The 20468-nt window shown below is 50.0% G+C and overlaps 1 protein-coding gene across 3 annotated transcripts in view; it reads left to right on the top strand.

The window, feature by feature from the left end:
• The first annotated feature begins 12044 nt into the window (after positions 1-12044).
• Positions 12045-20468, top strand: part of Pgs1 (phosphatidylglycerophosphate synthase 1) — a 37700-nt gene continuing 29276 nt past the window's right edge. For all 3 annotated transcript variants that reach the window (XR_013092731.1, XR_013092730.1, XM_076871593.1), the window contains exon 1: positions 12045-12188. Coding sequence is in view for 1 of the 3 variants with exons in the window: in XM_076871593.1 (XP_076727708.1) it covers positions 12058-12188 (131 nt within the window). In the remaining 2 variants the exon portion in view is untranslated. The remainder of the gene's footprint in view (positions 12189-20468) is intronic.

Here is a 20468-nt window from a genome sequence, read left to right as displayed (position 1 = left end):
GACCCCTTCTCTCCAGGCTCAGTGCTTTGAGAAAGGGATGGCTGCATTTGCCCTTCTGTGAGACTGATGGTACTTGGGGTGGAGTGAGGGCATTGGAAAAGGGAAATAAAGAGGAAGAAACTTCCCTGAGGTTCCGGGAATCCCTAGTGGGAGAGGCCCACCTCTCTGAGGCAGGTAAGTCCTAATGCAGCTGTGTGGTACTCAAGGGAGGCTGGGCTCTGCAGCGGGTGCGGGCAGCATGGGCTGCGTGGCCAGTCAGGAGCTCAGAGTGGGCCCAAGAGAGCAGGGATGATTTGAAGAGGAGAGGTAGGCTCCCTGAGGGACTGTGGCTGGAAAAGATCAGGACAGGAGTTGGGAAGCGGGGCTGGGCTCCCTGCAGGCTGTCTCAGGAAACTGAACTGTGATCCAGGCTCCACTACCCAGTAGCTGTGTGACTTTAAGCAATTTAGTCCACCAGCTGGGCCTCGGTTTCCTTATTTGTGAAATGGGCTGATGAGAGCAACTACTTCATCGTATTGTTGTGAGGACTAATTGAACTAATACATACAAAGTGCTGAGGACCGTACCTTGCACCTAGGAAGCACTTCATTCATGTGAACTATCACTTTTTGTTTGTTTTTAGTTCTGGGGATCAAACCCAGAGCCCCAAGCTTGCTAAGCATGAGCTCTACCACGGGCTGTACCCCAGTCCAACTATCACTGTTTCAAAAGCACTGGGAAGCCAGGTGTCCTGGTGCACACCTGTAATCCTAGCAACTTGGGAGACTCAGGCAGGAGTATGGCAGTTTAAGGCTGGCCTCAGCAATTTAGATCCTGTCTCAAAATAAAAATGTATTTAAAAATGGGGAGTCTGGGATGTAACTCAGTGGTAAAGCAACCCTGGGTTCAATCCCCAGCATGAATGGGGAGCACTGAGGCCTCCTGGACAGAGGAGGAAGGCGGGGGCTCCTGGGGTATGGATGTGGTTGGGAGCTGCTGTGTGCTTTCGGAACTAAACAATCCCATAAGAAGCAATCAACAAACTTGCTTGTCATCCGAGGTCAGCCTACTGCCACGCTTTCCTTTGGCTCTCTGATTTCTCCATGGCTTCAGGATGAACTCAAGCTCCTCGGTGGAGTGTGTACCCCAGGCTGTCTCCTCCATGCCAGGCTGTCTCTGTGAGGGACTGTGTCCCTCAGGCCTGGGTCATCCGCACCTTTGCTCTCATTGGAGTGGAAGAACCCCATGCACTGGCTGATTGCTACATTCCTTTAAGATGGGGCAGACCCTCAGTTGAATCTTCCAGGGTGGCTCTTTCCACACGGCTCAAAATGTTTTGACTACTTGTCCAGTGAAAATCTTGAGGAAGCCGACTATATTTGATTTATTTCTTTGGAACCTGCTATGTAGAAAGTGCTCAAGGAACCTTTAAGCCAGGGACTGATACAGTCTATTTTCATTGTTTTTAGGTGCCCAACCTGCCTTCTTCTAGGGTCGCTCTTGGTTGCTGCTGCGAGACTCAGGCGTTGCTCCCAGATGGGCTCGAGGGTGTGGGTTCTGGGAAGCACCCAGGGTAGTCGTTGGAGATCCTTAGGCCTGCTAATCGGAAGACAAACATGTTGGAAAAGTGGGAGGAGACACTTGGGCCAGTGCACAGCACATTTCCAGGAAGTCACTTCCAGGCAAGGACCCGAGCAGAGAGCGACCCAGGAACATGCTTCTGTCCCTTTATCTGCCGGGTGGCTCAAGGGGAGAGAGCACTACCCGGGTCCAGCCCCTCGGCTCCACCCAGCTGTTTTCCCGTCTAAGGGATTTAGGAGACTCTGGTCTTTTCCTAATCTCTCCATTTGCAGAACTTCTGTGAGGTCAGAATCCCATTTCCAGGCAAAGGTGCTTGCTCATAAAGATAATCATTCACGGTGGAGGGGAAGTACACAGTGGTTTCAGCAGCCTGTGGGGCTCTACTCACTCCTGGTATGTGACAAATGCTAAGCACTTCCCCAAACCTCACAGATGGGAAGGAACCCTGGCGCCCATGGGGGTTGCAGGAAGCAATGGCACAGCCTGTGACAGGGGTGCCACATGAGCTTCCCAGGGGTGACTGTCTTGTCTGTGGCCTCATCTGTCGCTGGGGTAGGGACGGGGGTAGGCCTCAGACCACCACATTGCTAAGTGCCAAGCCCAAGGGCTACTTGTCTCCAAGGCTGTTGGGCTTTGTATGGCACCAGGGGGTGGCCCGGGTGTGACTGCCCTGTGGCCTGACATTGGTACAGTGCTTCAACTGTATGCCAGTTGGCTACGCCCGGGGATGCCCTGGAAGGGGGAGCACACTCTGGCCTCCTCCCCTCTGGAGTTCTAGTCTGGAGTTGGTGGGGGCACTCCTGTCTCTCCTTGGTTCTGACTGGCTGGCGGGGGTCCTGCCTTCCTCTGCTCCCTGCTGCTCCACTGAGGCTCCCTGCTCAGGCAGCCTGGGGCTGGCTTTCACCTTCGCCCTCTCCTCACCTGCTGCAGGGCTATGGCCAGGATGACTGTGGTGGCCAAGATGACCTTTCCCTTGCAGGGGGAGAGGATCGTGGGTCACAGACCAGGTTGACCCTGATCTCTCCCTTTCCTGCTTCAAACAATCCCAAGGGGCGGGCTGCGGGAGGCTGGGACAATGGCCCGCCGCCGGGAAACGGTCTTCCAGTTCGCAGGCTTTTGTTCCCGCCGGGAGGGGCCTGGAGCTAATGAAAAGGTTTGCGGCTCGGGTGTCTCCCAGCGCAGTGGAGGAGTCCTTTCCAGCCTGACATTCCAGGCCCAGCCGGCCTCTGGCATTTCCCAGAAAACTGCTGAGGAGTGGAGGGGAAAGAAAACACTTGGCCATCCCCCACCGGCCCACCCTGTTTCCCTTCCTGGTGCCCTGTGGGGATTGGGCTGGCCTGAGTGTCAGGACCCTGCTCTGGTTGGTGCCCTTGCCCTACTGACAGAGGGGACAGAGGGGGTGCTCGGGTGAGTGAGAGGGGGTGACCTGAGGAGCTGCAGAGAGATGAAGTGGGCAGGGAGGGAGGGATTTCTTCCGCCTGTGGCAGAGGAATCCACATCTGGTCCCAGCTCTGAGTTGGGGGCAGGGGTGCGGAGAGTTAGCTTCCAGTCAGTTCTCTCCCCTGACCCCAGACCAACAAACCCTGCTCTGTCTGGGGCTGGGGTGGGAAGACTTTCTATTTGTCCAGAAGCGGGGTCCAAGCCTGTGCCAGCTCTTGAGACAGACACAACGGTGGCGGTGGCGTGGTTCTGGGAAACCAGTGGTGCGCTATCTGGGTAGCAATGCAAATGAGTCTGGCTTGGGGCCACAGTTGAAGTGGCAGTGCCCAGGAAGGAAAGCCCCACCCAGGAGGGGCTGAGAAGGTGAGGCCTACCCTGGGTCACACCTCAGGATGCTCTGGGCCCCAGGTGGCTTGGGAGGTGCCAGGGATGACAGGGACCAGGTGGACACAGCTCTCTGGCCTGTTCTACCTTGAAATGTCTGTGCTGGCTGCTGGGCCATGAGAAGGTCATCTGCATTTTGATTGTTTGTTGGTGGTGCTGGGGATTGAACCCAGGGCCTGGAGCACAGGAGGCAAGCACTCTACCACTACTGCATGAGCCATATCCCCAGCCTTCACCATCTGCATTTTGAAGCACTCATTGGTATGCGCATCGCTGCCCACTGATTCTTTTTTTTTAAAAAAAAAAAACTTAAATTTTTAAAATTTATTTATTTTTATGTGGCGCTGAGGATCGAACCCAGGGCCTCACACATGAAAGGGGAGCGCTCTACCTCTGAGCCATAACCCCAGCCCTCCCACTGATTCTTAAACAAGTTCAAAGGTCCCAAACCAGCCTCTGCTGTGGAGAAGTGAGTCAGAGGAATGGGGGCTAGGATCTCTGTCAAGGACAGGGAGGAGAGAATTTAGGGGTTGACCTTGACCTTGGTGTACCTCTTTTCATGCCTTTCTTCCCCTCTTGTCCATGCTGCACAAACGGGGCCTCCCTGGGTGTTGTTCAGTGCCTTAATCTAAGGTGCATCCCAGAGTTTTTATAAGCCCCCAACTCCCCTCCGGTAATCACAAAGATCCCGGGAGGAGGCTGGAGTCATTTCTTGCCTCTGCAGCACTTACTTTACAATTATTCTTTCCTTCCTTCCTTGCATGATGTTTATTGAGCACCTACTATGTGTCTAGGTGCCAGAAATCGACCAGTCTGGTTCCTCATGAAGCTTCAATTCTTTCTGGAAGAACCAGATTCTTTCACAATCGATGACTGGAGTCATTCATTTTGGCCATGTTAAGTATAATGAAGAAGAGCCAGAGGGCTGGGGATACAGCTCAGTTAGAGTGCTTGCCTGAGTGCACAAGGCCCTGGGTTTGATCCCAGCACCTCACACAAAAAATAAGACATGCCAGAGCTGTGGGAGCCTGCTGTGGATTACCTCATCTGCTGGGGGGGCGTCTGGGGGGATTCAAGAGAAATGACAGAGGTGGACTGATGGGAAGCTGAGGCCCAGAGAGACCCTGGCCTGGGCCCAGTCTCCCAGATGTGCCTGGCACTTGGGCTGCTTACCTGGCTCTCCGGCTTCCCTAGGACACTGGCTCCTCTGTCCTCTCTCCTCGTTACTTGAGTGCACATTACGAGAGGAGGACTCAGAGCTGGTAGAACCAGGGAAAGCCTGCTGGGGACAGGCCTGCTACCAGCTCCAGAGTGCCCAGGGCTCTGCTGCCCAGTGTGCTCCAAATACTCTGCTTCTGTCTCCCTCCCACCAATGAGGGCCTTGACTTCCTGCTTCCAAGCTCAGGCGGAGGCAGCCTGGACCCGAGATGAGAAGGTTCTTCTTCATTCTACCTGTGGGAGGTGGGTCAAGCACTTCTGGAGCTTTGTCCACTGAAAATGCAGTTTGTGAATTGGCAAAACAACCTCATGTGTCCACCTTCAAAAGGCACATCCCAGTGGCCAGGAGCTTCCTCTACTGTTCCCTGTCTTCCTACCTGAGGCACCTGGGACCCCCCCCCCCGCTTTTTTTTAATAAAAGCAGAAGATGCCAATAAAGTACTGAACCACAGGCTGAATCCAGCCCATAAATGTATTGGCTGGTAGGCCCATACAGAATTATTTTTTTATCCATTTACTTATTTATTTGGTACCAAGGATTGAATTCAGGGACACTTGACCACTGAGCCACATCCTTAGTCCTATTTTTTTTTTTTTGCATTTTATTTAGAGACAGGGTCTCACTGAATTGTTCAGCATCTCACTTTTTGCTGAGGCTGGCTTTAAACTCGCTCCTGTTTTCAGCCTTCTGAGCCTGTGGGATTTCAGCTATGTGCCTCTGAGCCTGGCTCTTTTTAGGTTTTAGTTTTGAGGCAGGGTCTCACTAAATTTCCCAGGCTGGCCTTGAACTTGTGATCCTCCTGCCTCAGGCTCCTGGGTTGCTGGGATTACCGGTGTGTGCCTCTGCACCTGACCCATGCAAAGTCTTCAAAGAGGCTCAGAGGAAGAGCATTTGCCTGGCATGGAGAAGGCCCCCAGTTCCATCTCCAGGGCTGAAAAAAGAACAGAATTTAAAATAATTTTTGAGACAACACTTAAGATCTGGAAATGTCACACCACACCTGAAACTGGGTTTCCTCTGGAAACACTGGACGCTGTCTCGGCAGTGGGCCTGCCTTCTGCTTCTTCCTGTTGGCCCTTTAGATGGGGCCTGGGCTCTCAAGCTCAGCACAGCCCCCACCAGCCTGCCCTTCCCTTCCTCACCTGCCCAGGAGCTGCAGAAATTGGGGCTCAGCCTGGCCTCAGCCTTCCCTAGGTGAAAGGACATGACTTTGGGGGGTTTCTTTGGAGTCGCTCTCCTAAATTCCCAGTCACTATCCTAAATTCTGCAAATCAGTCAGGCTTGGGCCCAAGCAAGAGATCAGATCTTATTCCACCTGCTCAAGCCTGGTTGAATTTGGCCTGGTCTCAAGCCAGATTGTCCTGGGGAGGGGGGGGGGGTGGAACACACTTGCTTCAGCTTCACTGCGGAGGCTGGGCTGTGAAAAGCCAGGAAAGATGGTGGCCAAATGGGCTTTGGCAGGGGAGCCCCCCAGTCACCTGCCCTAGCTCCCCGAGCTGGGCCTGGGGAGCCTGGGATTCCCTGGGACATAACTGGCTGCGAGTTTCCCCACGCTCTAGGCTGCTGCATCACGAGGACTGCAGCTCCTAGCTGGGGTGGCGCTGGCTGCTTGCCACGCCACAAGAGGCTGAGATTCCCCTGAAACCAAGAGCTGCACTTATCCTGACGTTGACAGAGAAACAAACCAGGATGCTCTGCCCGGGAGGCATTTCCAGAAATTTGGGCTCTGGCTTCTTGTTGATCAATGCCAGAAAGTCCTGGTCTTCTTTGTGGTGAGGGAGCCATTGAGCAATAGGTGTTTTGTTTTGCTGATGACAAGATTTTGATATTGAGAAGTTAAAATGTTAAGTGGGAGAATCTAGCCTGGATCCCCACTCCTACCCAGGGAGGCTGCTGATCTGGGCGTCCGTGCTGGGCACATTTCTTCTTTGGAACCTCTGGCTCCTCTGGACCTCTGTCTAGCTCCAAAGGACTCAGGCTTCTGGTGCCAAAAGACCCAATCTCTTGTAGTTTTAGGGCCATACAGACCTGACAGGGCCCATGTCAGGTATGCGGTAACAGCCGCAGGGTGAGCAGACTGCTTTTGTGAATCCAGTGTTATAATGAATGCAGCCAGGTTCGTGGCTGCTTTTACAGAGTTGGTAGTTCTTCTGGCCTAAAGAGTGTACAATATTTTCTATTGGGCCCTTTAAGAAATGCATGGTGACTGGTCCCAGTGGCTGGGGAGGCTGAGACATGAGGATCGCAAGTTCAAGGCCAGCCTCAGGAACTTAGGGAGGGCCTAAGCATCTTAGTGAGATACTGTCTCAAAATAAAACCCAAAGAACTGGGGATGTGTCTGAGAGAGGGAGGGAGAGAAATAGAAGACCTTTGTAGGGGCAGGTGGCATTATTCTAGAACTCAGAAGAATGAGAAGAGCTGGGGAAGGGTCCTCCTGAGCAGAGGGGAAGGACAGACGTAAATAAAGATCCTGTGGAGTTTGAGGTAGCAAGAAAAGGCCAGGAGGGCTCCGTGCATTGCGCACATCTGCAACCCCAGCCGCCTGGGAGGCTAAGACAGGTGAGTCTCGAGTTCAAAGCCAGCCTCAGCAAGAGCGAGGCACTAAGCAACTGTCTTTAAATATAATACAAAATAGGGCTGGGGATGTGGTTCAGTGGTCGAGTGCTCCTGAGTTCAATCCCCGATACGATACCAGAAATATAAACAAATAAATAAAGAAAGAAGGCCAGGCCGGCACTGACCAAGGGAGGGATGGAGGAGAGGCAGGCAGTGGCCCCAGGCAGGCTTCAGCCCATGTGTGGTGCCCAACAGCAGGTGAGCCCCGGGTTGCATTGACCTCAAGGGCTCTGTTCCTGGAGGCAGGCGGGCGGGATGGGGGCTGCTCAGCTTCTTCTTCCCCCTTATTATTTTTGCAGTGCTGGAGATGGGACAGTGCCTTACCTATGCCTTCTGCTTAGCACGTGCTCACCACAGAGCTACAGCCCCTCTGTGTGTGTGTGCGTGCGTACACACACGCGCACACCAGGTTATTAAAAAGAGGCACCTATCTGGGCAGAGTGGCAAGTTCAAGGCCAGCCTAGGCAACTTAGTGAGACCCTGTATCAGAATAAAAAAGGGCTGGAGGTATAGCTCAGTGGTAGAGTGTTTGTCTCACAGACACAATGTCCTGGGCTCAATCCCAATACTGAGGGGGTGGGGAGAGAAAGACACCTGGTCAACCTCAAATACCAAGCTCCTCCTGTTACCTCACCTGCCCTCCTCATCATCTTGGTACTACAAAAATATATAGACATGTCTCTTAGTTTAAAAGTGCTAAGTGTTCTATAAATCAGGGATTCCCAAACTTGATTACACATTGGAATAGTGGGCTTTTTTTTTTTTTTTTTTTGGTACTGGGGATTGAACCCAGGGGCACTTAAGCACTGAGCCACATCCCTACCCTTTTTTTTTTTTTTATATATATATTATTTAGAGATAGAGTGTCGCTGAATTGCTAAGTGCCTCCCTAGCCTCGGCTTCCTGAGCTGCTGGGATTACAAGTGTGCACCACTGTGCCCAGCAGCCCCAGCCCTTCATGTTTTATTTTGCGACAGGGTCTTGCTAAATTACTCAGGGCCTTGCTAATTTGCTGATGCTGGCCTTGAACTTGTGATCCTCCTGCCTCAGCCTCCTGAGAGTTGCTGGGATTACAAAAGAGGGCATTTGTGCACAGCTGAAAAAGAAGCTTGGAGAAGGATTCATCAAGTTGGTCTAATAACACAGAAAGGTCAAGCAATGCTAGAGAGGTCTCAGTAGAACAAGAAATAAAGAGAGAAAACACAGGCCATTCTCTACATTTTCATGGTGCATCAAAGCTGTTGTGCCACAACTTGATCCTTGTGGGAAGAATTACTATCAAACTCACTCAGGTGGTGTTGGCGAAGACTTACCCCTCCTGTGGCATGCTGCCCCCACTTGTGAGTTCCCTGGCACTTGATCTTCCTTCCTCTCGAATTTACCAGCAGCCCTGTGTTGGGGAGATACCCTGCTCACAACAAGTGTTCGGGGGTGCCTTCCTCTGGTCTTGGCATGATTTTCTGTCCAGGGAGTGAATCACAGACAGTGAGGCAGGGTCCCTGGGTTCAGGACCTCCTGGGCTTCCTGCCTGGGAGAGCAGCCTGCTCTTGGGGCAGCGGCCCATCACTCCTGACGTCAAATCTGCTTCAATGAATGGGTTTCCTTTTCCGTTTGGGAACTCAAAGTAACTGTCATCCGTCCCATCAACCTCTCCTTCTCACCCGGGTACCTCCTGTTTGGGAAGGAGCTAGCTGGAATAACGAGAAGGTGGTGGGTGGGGGCAGGAGAATGGGCAGGACTCTGTGGATGGGCCCCCCTGGTTGCGGGGCGGTGGGGGGGAGTGTCAGAAGAAGATGTCTCCTCATCGGGGTCCTCAAGGTGTGCAGCCAGAGCCCTCATCAGTGGCAGTAGTATCTGCCCCAGATCATGAGCCCTCCGTAGCTTTGGGACACAAGAATGCTCCCAGGCAGGCTCTCTGGCCCCTTGTTATCTGGGAGAGTCTTATCTCCTCAACTAACAAGTTGATTAGCCCAGGTGAGAACCTCCCCATAGAAAGAATGTGTGTGCTGTCACCCTGTAAATGGAAGCATTTAAAGATTGCTTAATTTCCAGAAGCCATTGTTTAAGATTTTTGCAAGTTCCTGGACGAAGTCAGGGTGGCTTCCCTCTAGTTGTGGCTCAGCCAGTTTCCGAACAGCCTTGAAGGCCAGGGGCTCTCGGCATGTGGCTTCAGGAGGGACTGTGCCACTCCCCGTTGTTTATCCTTCATGTAAACAGGGATGAGTACAACTTGCCATGCCGTCAATCTCACTGTCTGTTTCTGCAACTTATTTTAGATTGGAAATTCCCAGAGAGATGGTGCTCTGCTTTCAATACCTCACACAGCAAAGAACCACACACAAGAAGCAGCTTTGAGCTCTTTTCAGGATGGGTAGGCGGTTAGGGTGCTCCTGAGGTCCACATGGTGCTCTCTCCTGAGTGGGATGGTGCGGCCATGCGGAAGATGCTTAGGAGTGCCTGCCGGGCACTGTGCAAAGAGGAAACATGCAGTGGATGGTCTCATCCTAGTTACTGGAAGTTAGGAAATTTCATGATTCACCATTTCTTTCTATTTTCTTTTCTTTGGTGATACTTTGGATGGAATCCAGGGCTTCATGCATGCTAGGCAAGCACTATATTCCTGGCCCTTTAAATTTTTTCTTTTATTATTTTTAAAATTAACCAATTATCATTATTTTTTAAAATTTATTTTTTAGTTGTAGTTGGACACTATACCTTTATTTATTTTTATGTGGTGCTGAGGATCGAACCCAGGGCCCCGCATGTGCGAGGCAAGCATTCCACCGCTGAGCCATAACCCCAGCCCCTCATTATTATTATATATTTTTTTGGGGTACTGGGAATGGAACCCAGGGGCACTTCACCACTGAACTACATCCCGAGCCCTTTTAAAATTTTGAGACAGGGTCTCACTAATTTGCTTAGGGCTTTGCTAAATAGCTGAGGCTGGCCTGGAATTTTCGATCCTCCTGCCTTAGCCTCTAGAGTTGCTGGGATTACAAACATGTGCCACTGTGCCTACTTAATAATTTCTTAATAATTTTCCATTTCTTTTCTTTTTTTTTTTTGTGATGCCAGGGATTGAACCCAGGGCCTTGTGCATATGAAGCAAGCACTCTACCAACTGAGCTATGTCCCCAGCCCCTAATTCACCATTTCTAACTTGGAAAAGTTGAATCAAATTCCACCTAGTGTTTGTAAAACTATATAAACTGGAAAGAAAATGAAAATCAATCTGAGATACTCATTTGATTGCAAAAGAATTTAGGAAGTCCTAAACAGCATCAAATAGTTGACATTAATATTTTGGTGTATTTCATATTGTAGTATCTTTGTCTCTCTCAATTTTTAAAAAAATATTTATTTTTTTTTTTTAGTTTTAGGTGGACACAATATCTTTATTTTACATTTATGTGGTGCTGAGGATCGAACCCAGTGCCTCGTGCATGCTAGGTGAGCCCTCTACCACTGAGTCACGATCCCAGCCCAATCTCTCTCAATTTTTAATGAAATTAGATAGTTTCTATGCTACTCGTGGGTAACTGGTTTTTACACATCATGTCACCAGATATTCCTCTGGAACATCACTTTTCATGGAGGTATGGCCTTCCAATGTACCGATGTGCCACTGTGAATTTAACCCCCCCACTCCGCCACTGTAGATGGCTTCCATGACCATATCATAAAAAACACTGAGGTGAACATTCTTGTGGGAATGTGTAATTAACTTCCTTGGGATGATCTGGATGTTGTTTTCAGTGTGATCATATCATTTAATTCTCACAGCACCCTTGGGATAAGTAGGATATGATTACATTTTACAGCTTTTCCAGTTTCCAAGTCCAGCCTTCCTGGATGCTAGCCAGGATTACAGAGCAGAGCTCCCCTCTCCTGCCTTTCAGAGATCTGCAAGCTTTTCCTTTCCTTTGGCAGTGCTGGGGATTGAATTGAGGACTAGGTAAATTCTTTACCACTGACCTATACCCCTGAGCCTCCTCCTACTTAAAATTAGCTGTAGAAAGTGTTCATGGCTTGGGAGGCATGGTGATGAGGCATGATCCCAGTCACCTGGGAGACTGAGGAAGAAGGATCACGAATTCAAAGCCAGCCTCAGCAAAAATGAGGCTCTAAGCAAACTCGGTGAGGCCCTGTCTCCAAATAAAATACAAAATAGGGATGTGGCTCAGTGGTCGAGCGCCCGAGTTCAATCCCCAGTACCAAAAATAAATAAATAAATAAAATAAAATAAAAAGAAAAAAGCCAGCCTTAGCAATTTAGTGAGATCCCTGTCACAAAATATTAAAAAGTGCCGGGGACGTGCTCCAGTGGTGGTTAAGCACCCCTGTGTACCCTGTACCAAAAAAAAAAAAAAAAGTGTTGGTGGCTCATAGGCTTGTGCTGTTTCCGTTTACTGAGGTGCAAACCTGTGCACTTCCAGGCGCCAGGGCTGACCAGGGGACTGGTCACATTAGGAGGGCGGAGGACACCCTATTTATCTCACAGAGGTTTTGTTCCGTCCGCTCAGGTGCAGCCTGACGCTGACCACGACCGTCCGCGGGGAGTCGGCCCCGGTCCCGGGTGGGCGGCTTGGAGGGTCAGCGTCGAACAAGACCAGCGCCTCGGGGGCGCGCACGAGCCCGCCCGCCCGCTCAAGTGCAGCCCGACAGGACCACGCGGCTCCGCGGACAGCCGGCCGGGCCCACCGAGCGCGGGCGGCCCCACGCCTGCGCCCTTCTCCCGGGCTACCGCGGACTCCCGCGCCTGCGCGCTGCCGCCGTGTCCGCGCTCGTGTTTCCAATAAAGTTCGCGCGCGCCGGAAGCGGAAGCGGCGAGTCTCCATGGCGGCGGCGGCGGCGGGGCCGGTGTTCTGGAGGCGGCTGCTGGGTCTGCTGCCGGGCCGGCCCGGGCTGGCCGCGCTCCTGGGGCGCCTGTCCGACCGCCTGGGCAGGAGCCGGGACCGCCGGCGCAGGTGAGGGCGGCCCCCGCCGCGGCCGCGAGCCCTGGAGGCGTCGCTGGGTGCGCTTCGGGCGCCGGCGAGCTGCGGGCCGCGGGCAGAGCCTGGCGGGGGCCGGGGAGCGCGTGGACGGCCCGGTCCGGGTCCCCTGTGGGCCCGGGACGTCTGTGCCTTACGCCGCCGAGGGCCGGCGTGGCGGGAGTGAATCAGCCGGGCCCGCCCGCGGCGGGCGCGCGGCCCTCGCAGCCCGGCTCGAGAGGCTGTTGGGCAATCCTGAGTCAGTGGCGCTCGGGCGAGGGAAGAGGAACCGCCGAGAGCCCTGTCACGCTGTTCAAGGGCCTGCGCTCTGGAAAAGTACTCGAGTGAGTTGTGTCAGTGGTGAAAGAGGCTCGTGGTCTTGGAGAGCAGACACTGGCCAAGAAGGCGCCGGCCTGAGAGGCCTGCTGCTGTCGCTGCTGTTGAAGGAAGGGAAAGGTGATTCTCCTGTGTGCAAATGGATTTCTTATTAGGGACATTTAGCCCTTATGCTCGATCCCCAAGAAAAGGTCTTCCAACTGCATCCTGTAGTTGAGGTTGCACTGTCTTAGGCGGCCCTAGGCTGAGATGGGGCCTCCTTGCTTGTGGGACAGAGACCCGGGTTTCAGTTATGTTCTGATTCTGGGTATGGAGGGGAGCTTGTTCTTATTGAGTAACTGCAAGATTTTCAGCAAAAACTGAAGTTTGATTTAGGGGAACTCTTAGGTGATAGAATCAAGGCAGGAAGGAACTCTTGGAAGCCTACTGATCAGAAGGGCCCAGGTTTCACAATAAGACACCCCCTACCTCCCCACACTCCAGGGGGAGCTGGAGTGTAGAAGAGGTAGTAGCCTCTGTATTTTCCGTAATTGATGCTTAGCCAGAGACCTGTCATTCCATTGGGTCGTGAAGTCAGATGATTTGTCTAGCCCCTGGCATCCAATTACTGAGAAGTTTAGTTTAAAGTTTCAAAACATGTTCTACCATCAAAGACAGGCTGTTTAGGTAGGCCCCTTTGTTATGCCCTTTCATATGTTCAAACTGTGAAAACCGTGTTATTAATCTATGTTGTCTTTGGAACTTATTACTTGGGGCAGTTTCTACAAATTGTTTTAAAAAATATATATAGTTGTAGATGGATACAATGCCTTTTATTTTAATGTGTTGCTGAGGATTGAAGCCAGTGCCTTCCACATGCAAGGCGAGTACTCTATCACTGAGCTACAGGCCCAGCCCCTACAAGTTTTTTTTTTGTTTTTTTTTTTTTTTAAAGAGAGGGAGAGAGAGAATTTCAATATTTATTTATTTATTTTTTAGTTATCGGCGGACACAACATCTTTGTTTTTTGTATGTGGTGCTGAGGATCGAACCCGGGCCGCACGCATGCTAGGCGAGCGTGCTACCGCTTGAGCCACATCCCCAGCCCCCCTGCAAGTTGTTTTTAAAAAGGGATTTCTCTTGAGAGAGAGAGAGAGAGAAAGAGTGTGTGTGTGTGTGTGTGTGTGTGTGTGTGTATGTGTATGTATGTGTGTATTGAGAGGCAGAGCAGGTACGGGTAGAGTCTAAATTAGTTGACTTCCCAAAGTTTTTTGTAACTAGTGTCAATGGGATGTAGTTTGTGTGGCTCCATATTTCTTCATGATTAAGTTGGGAGGGATCCAGTTGTTTCTCTGAGTCAACAATTTAATCAAAAGCTCAGTTTCTTGGGCATTAAGACAGAAGTTCTTGTTTTATACTCCTTGGAAATAATACCTATGGTAGAATTGAGGATAAATACTTTGACCAGTGTTGAGTGATACTGTAGGTTTTTGACCTGTCCTTTGCCTTGTATGGTTTGCAGATTTCTTTTTCTTTTTTCTTTTGGTACTGGGGAGAAGACTCAGGGGTACTTAACTGAGCCATATCCCCACCCCTTTTTGAAACTTTTTTTTTTCCCCAACCCCCCTTAAAACTTTTTTATGTTGAGATTGGGTCTCACTAAGTTGCTGAGGCTGACATTGAACTTGTAGTCTTCCTGCCTAGCCTCTCTGCTTGACTGGGATTACTGGTGTGTGCCACCCTGCTAGGGCTTGCAGACTTTTTTTTCTGGCTCTTTGTGGCCTGGGTGTTTGGAGTTATTCATGTCTGTCATGGCCACTCACCCACTGTTGGCTGCTGACTTTCATTTCTTCTCCATTGTTCTGCTGCACCTCCCAATTCCTCATTCCCCAAATGATGTGGTTTCTTGTAACTTTCTGATCATTGATTCATTGATAATAGTTCTGTGTAGTCATGAGCTCAAGTTATTTTAGATTTCAGCTTGCCAGTCTGACTCAACATTGGGGGTGGGGGTGCTGGTGCATCCTTGTGGCTAGCAAGAGGAACAGTGCTCGTTGCTTTTACTGCCGTGGTTTCCTTTCAGGCTTAGAAATGGCTGTAGAGACCGAGAACTCTACTTAAGGTCATTTCTAATTAGTGATCTCGAAATACTGTTATTTCCTCTTAAGCAAGCATCTGACTCATTACCATTAGGGAACTCTGGATAATTCATTTATTTGTCATGTGTACAGAGCACTGCTGTGCTAGGTACCAGGGGAAGCAATGGTAAAGATATAGCCCTGCCTTCAAGATGGCCAAACCCATGAACAGTGACAGGAAAGTAAGGTAGAAGGGCATGGTGGTACCTTGAGGCTCCTGGAGGCCACGGAAAGCTTCCTGGTGCTGTGATTGAGCTGTTTTGAAGGAGGAGCAGGAGTAGGCAAGGTGAAGAAGAGGGGGAGTGAGTGTTCAAAGAAGGAGTGCAGTGGCAGGCAGTTCCCAAGATTCCATACTCAGTGTCATTTCTAGGAGCTGATGTGAGAACTCTGTAGGCAAGAGGAGAGGACTAGAAGCCAGCCAGCCCTCTGGGCCAAAAGACCCAGGAGGCAAGTTCTATCTCTCAAGTATGATTTCTTTTGCTCATGGTCCAGACCTGAGTGGTCAGGGTTCATGAAGTCAGGAGCAGTGGGAGTAAAAGAGGGTTGGATTTAGTCAGCACTGCTTAGGGGTGTAGGGGATGCTTTAGTGACTGTGGATGGTGGCACTTCATTGAAACAGGGAGTAAGAAAGAGGGCCAGGCCGGGTGAGGTGGCACATGCCTGTAATCCCAGCAGTTTGGGAGGCTGAGGCAGGAGGATCACAAGTTCAAAGCCAGCATAAGCAACTCAGTGAGACCCTGTCTCTAAATAAAATACAAAAAATACAAAAGGCCTGGGGATGTGGCTCAGTAGTTAAGTACCCCTGGGTTCAATCCCTGGTACCAGTTTAAAAAAAAATAATAGGACTAGGTTTGGGGATGGTGAAAAGGTCATTTGGGGCCCATTAATTAGTATCCAGGTGCCTGAGATGGAGATGTTCAGTGGGCTGTGGGAGAACTGAGAACCGGAGCTCAGGGGAGGGAGAGGGAGATGGGAGATAGCTTCAGATAGTTGGAGTCATTGGCTATACTGAATGAACTCCTTGTTTGGAGTAGGTGAGACCTACTGGGAAATGGGTCAGGAGGCCCTCGTTTCTAATTTTTTTCTTTTTTTGGTACTAGGGATTGAACCCAGAGGCACTTAACCATTGAACCATATCCCCGGCCCCTTTTGTATTTTATTTAGAGAAAGGATCTCACTAAGTTGCTTGCCTCTTGAGCCACTGGGATTACAGGCATGTGCCACTGTGCTTAGTCCCAATTCCTAATCTTGACCTTGCTGGCATATATGGAAATATTTTCTCTTTGACCTTTTTCCTCCCCCTTCCCCTTTTAACTGATTTTAGTGTGAACTACATGTGCAATAAAGTCTTTTTTTTTTCCCTGTGGTGTTGGGAATTGAACCCAGGGCCTTGTGCACATGAAGTAAGCACTTTACCAACTGAGCTACATCCCTATCTCTGCAATAAAGTCTTTATTTTTGAATGTAAATCCCATTTTCTCTATTCTACATTCATGAGTGAGTGTGTGTGTATGTGTATGTTGGAGCTGGTGGGGCTTCCTCACCAGTTGTAATGGGAAACAGGTAACCAGTGTACAGTTCTTTTTTTTAATGTGGTTTTGAGGATCGAACCTAGTACCTCACACGTGCTAGGCTGCCCCAGCCCCCAGTGGATACTTCTTTAATTAGGTTTTATTACTGTGAAATTGGCAAGTCCTAGTCAGTTGTTTAACTTGTCAGTAGTTTGTTTTCTAAGGAATCACCAGATTTTCCAAAATTACTTTTGAATTTTCTGATGTTGGGATGCAGTCCTCTGTTATGTATTAAGAGTTTGGATTAGGGCTGGGAGTGTAGCTCAGTGGTAGAGTACTTGCCTCGAACAGGTGAGGCACTGGGTCTGATCCTCAGCACCACATAAAAACAAACGAATAAATAAATATATTGTGTCCATCTACAACTGAAAAAATATTTAAAAAAAGAGTTCAGATAAACCCACTCTTGGTTTACTTATAGCAGAAGAATGGATAGAACAGGGATAATTTGGAATCAAAACATCATTTTCTCAGTAATTCAAATTAGTATTTTTGTTTTTGTTTGTTTGTTCCTGGGGATTGAACCCAAGGGTGCTTTACCATTGAACTACACCGCCAACCCTTTTTAATTTATTTTGAGACAGGGTCTTAATTGCTCAGGGCCTCACTAAATTGCTAAGGCTCACCTGGAACTTGTGATTCTCTTGCCTCAGCCTCCTAAGTGGCTGGGATTACAGATGTGTGCTACCACACCCTGCCCAAATAATTCAGATTTGATCTTGCTGTGCATTGGAGTAAGCTTAGTAGTTGGCTGACTTTCTCAGCTGTAGCTTCATTAAGTTATTATTGACATGAGTGTCCCTGAGCATTGTAGCTGGACTGAATTAGGCCCAGTCAGTTGTGTAGGCTAGGCAGATGGAAGACAGCCGGGATTAAAATGTTCTGATAGGTAATCCTCTTGTAAATAGCGTGATCTGATTAATGTAAAGGAGTCAGTTCACTACTGCGTGTAGTCAGCCTGGCTGCAGCCCTTTGGAGTCGCAGAACATGTGACTGGTTCTACTTGGGCACTTTGATGTGCTGGGTGCACTTGGCTACCCTGGGGCGTATTGTGAGTTATAAATATATTTTAGATCTTTGGGCCCCCAGTGGAATGGACTTCCTTTGGCTGAGCCAGGAGGAGAGTCATCTGGTCAGCCTGTAGCCCAGTGCTGGCAGCCCTGGCCTCTCACGCTGCCTTGCTGGGGGAGTTCAGCAGGCCATCGGTCTTTGGTAACCTACGGGAATCCACATCATTTCCCTTACTTGGGTTCAGGTCTTGCGTTAGTCAGGCAGGGCTGCCCGATGCTAGGGTTGCAGGAAGTACGGGACCTTGGTGTAGTTTTTCAAGTCCTTCTCAGGAAGTGTTATGACTGTTGCTTGTTTCTCATCAGTTCACTTTTTATGTTTAAATGCGTATGGACGAGGTGGGGGTGGGGTTTTCTTAAAAAGTAGTTTCTGAAAATACAGCAGTCCAGAGAGTTCGGTTTCTGTTAAAGACTTCTTTCTTTTTATGTCGTTTTGTACAGATTTGGATGGGATCCAAGCCACAGAGTTTGTCCCACGAATCTTATGGTTTCAGCAGAGCTTGTGGACCCTTAGAGCATGACTCTGAGCTCACTCAGTGGGATGCTTACCTAAAGCCCCATGTGGGGGCAGGGAATACGACCCCTGACTGTCATGGGCTTGTGAGTGGGTCTGAAGACAGTCTTCCAGCTTCACTGTATTCTTTGTTCAAAAACCTACATGTCCTCTTTGGAAAAGACCCTGAGAAATAAGCCTACAACTTGTGTTCCTTTGGTAGTGGGTGCCATTAGGTACTGCAGTTCCATGGGAAGCAGACGTGTGTCCCAAGGTGTACGTCTAGGGCTCAGTGAACCTCCAGGCACATCATTGCACATCTAGAAAAGAGACTAGTTGTGCCAGTGTTTTTCCATGAGACACATGCAGCTTTAGAATGTTTGGTGAGATGAGAAACCCATTTCCTCAGAGAAGGGACAGACATTTTTTCCTGTTTTCCCAGAGGCTTTTGTAAACAGGTGTACTCCATAGCCTCTAGCTGCACAGATTATCCTGAACTCAAGTCTCACTGCTGTCTCCAGGCTTCTCTTAGGGGGTGTTAAGGGAGTGTGTTGTCTTCCTGATGGGCCAGGCAGACTTTACTATCCTCGCTTGGTGGCTGCCCCCATCCAGGAGCTGAGGGATAAGGGCTGTGTACTTGCTTCAGGTGGCTGAGATGTGGGTTTTCCTGGAGACAGAGGGAACTTGGTGTACCGCTCCCTTCAGACTCATCATGTCCACTCGCCAAGGCCCTGTCTGGGTGAAGAAATGGATTCCCAGATAGGGGGATTTATCTGCATTGTTCACGGGAAGCCTTGAATCACATGACTGAACCTTTACACAGGCAGGTGTCCTGTGGGCATGGCTGAGATGGGTGATTCACAGGTGCTGTTTTACCTTTAGGATTCTAGGCAAAGATTGCTTTGTGTTGTTTGTCTGACTTGGTTGTTGTTGAGGTTTACAGGTTGAAGCTACCAGAAGCTGGTGCAGCTTCTGGCCATGGCACCTGGAAGGACCACCTGCTCTTGCCCTGTCCTCCGCGTGCCCCCATCATTCCAGAGAAAAGGAGTGGTCCTTCAGAGAGGCAAGACTGTTAGTCTTGCTATCTGGTGCCTCTGTACCACTTCCTCCTTCTGATAACTAGAATGGGTACTAGATGGTATCTAGAAAGAGAAGACATGGCGGGGGCAGTTCTATATGTGGAAGTCTTGTGTGTGCACTGGTTTAGTTCTCTAAATGGTGACTGTGACACTGGTTTAGTTCTCTAAATGGTGACTAAGACGCAAAGCTTGCCTATTTTGGTGACCACAGCTTCTGCCTCCTCAAATCTCTCAGGACTTAGTTTTTGGTGGGATGTGGTTTCTCAGTAATCCTCCTGGTGTGAGGGGAAATGCATGTGCAGGTGGTCGGCTGAGACTGGAATTACTGTGCATTGGGGCTGCTGCTAGCCTGGGAAAATTCCCAGGAGTTGCCTGTGGGAAGCCAGGAACCTCCTGGGTTCTGATTGAGGTGAGAGGAAAGAACCAGGCCCCTGACAGGCCCTGGAGAAGCTCGTCCTGCAGGCTCAAGAGGAGTCATCTGCCTAGCTGATGCACTTCACTTGGATTTTGAGTGTCACCTGTCCAGGTGGATGTCCTTGGTGTGTGGTGTGGGACTCTTTACAAGACACTTGCTCCCTTTCAGAGCACCTTCCTCTTTGGGGGAATAAAATGGGTGCTTGAAGGCTGAGCCTCCTCCACAGTGAATAGGTGAAACCTAATTGGCTTCCAGCTTCTTCTCCTCTCTAACAAAAATAAACCTGTCAGTACACAGATTAAACAGGAAGCCAACACAAAAAGGCCTTCAACAACTCTTGGACCCAGGCCCTTGTGGAACATTCCCAGGGAGCACTGCCTGGCGGGGAAGAGACCTGCCTGGGCTAGCCAGCCCTTGGGCACTGAGGCTCCTGCTGCCGGGTGCCTGCAGGGGCAGTACTCTTGCTGGCTGTTGGAGATGGTGGTGGACCCTGACACCTGCCTGAGCTCTGTGTGCGCGTATGTGCTCTGGACTGGCTGTTGAAGTGCTCCCTGGTTTTCTGCTGGGAAAACATCCTTGCTTGGAACCTCCTTCCCTCGTGGTCCCTGTTTGAATTCTGCTGGTTTTTCAAGGCCTGGTCGGGGCAGGCTACTGTGAAGCCTCACCAGTAGCTGCTGGCAGCCCTGGCTTCCCTCTTGATCCCTTGAATCATACATTCCACTCACCATGTATTTTGACATTTAATTAATTTTAGTGTCTTTTTTTTTTTTTTTTTTTTTTTTGGTACCAGGGATTTAACTATTACTAATAAACCACATCCCCAGCCCTTTTTATTTTTGAGATAGGGTCTCACTAAATTGCTTAGGGCCTTGCTAAGTTGCTGAAGCTAGCTTGGTCTTGTGATCCTTTTGCCTCAGCCTCTGGAGTTGCTGGGATTACAGGCGTGTGCCACTATGTCTGGCTAATTTTAGCATTTCTGCTTGTGTTGTTCTTAGGTGATTCCAGGTGTATAAGCTAATGGGCCACTGTGACTGTGGAGGTGGAGACTGTTGAGCTCTTCGCGTGCAGTGCATCTCTGCAGTATGTGGCAGGTGTTCTCTGGAGGGCTGGGATTAGGCTTGCACTGTTGCTCACCTCTTCTCTGTGCCTGGGCCAAGGAGTGTGTCCTCTCTTTCCTCTCTAGGAGTTGGTGTGCATCT

Source organism: Callospermophilus lateralis, chromosome 11 (assembly GCF_048772815.1).
Source record: "Callospermophilus lateralis isolate mCalLat2 chromosome 11, mCalLat2.hap1, whole genome shotgun sequence".
Lineage (NCBI taxonomy): Eukaryota > Metazoa > Chordata > Mammalia > Rodentia > Sciuridae > Callospermophilus > Callospermophilus lateralis.
This window is presented reverse-complemented; position numbering and strand designations above follow the sequence as displayed.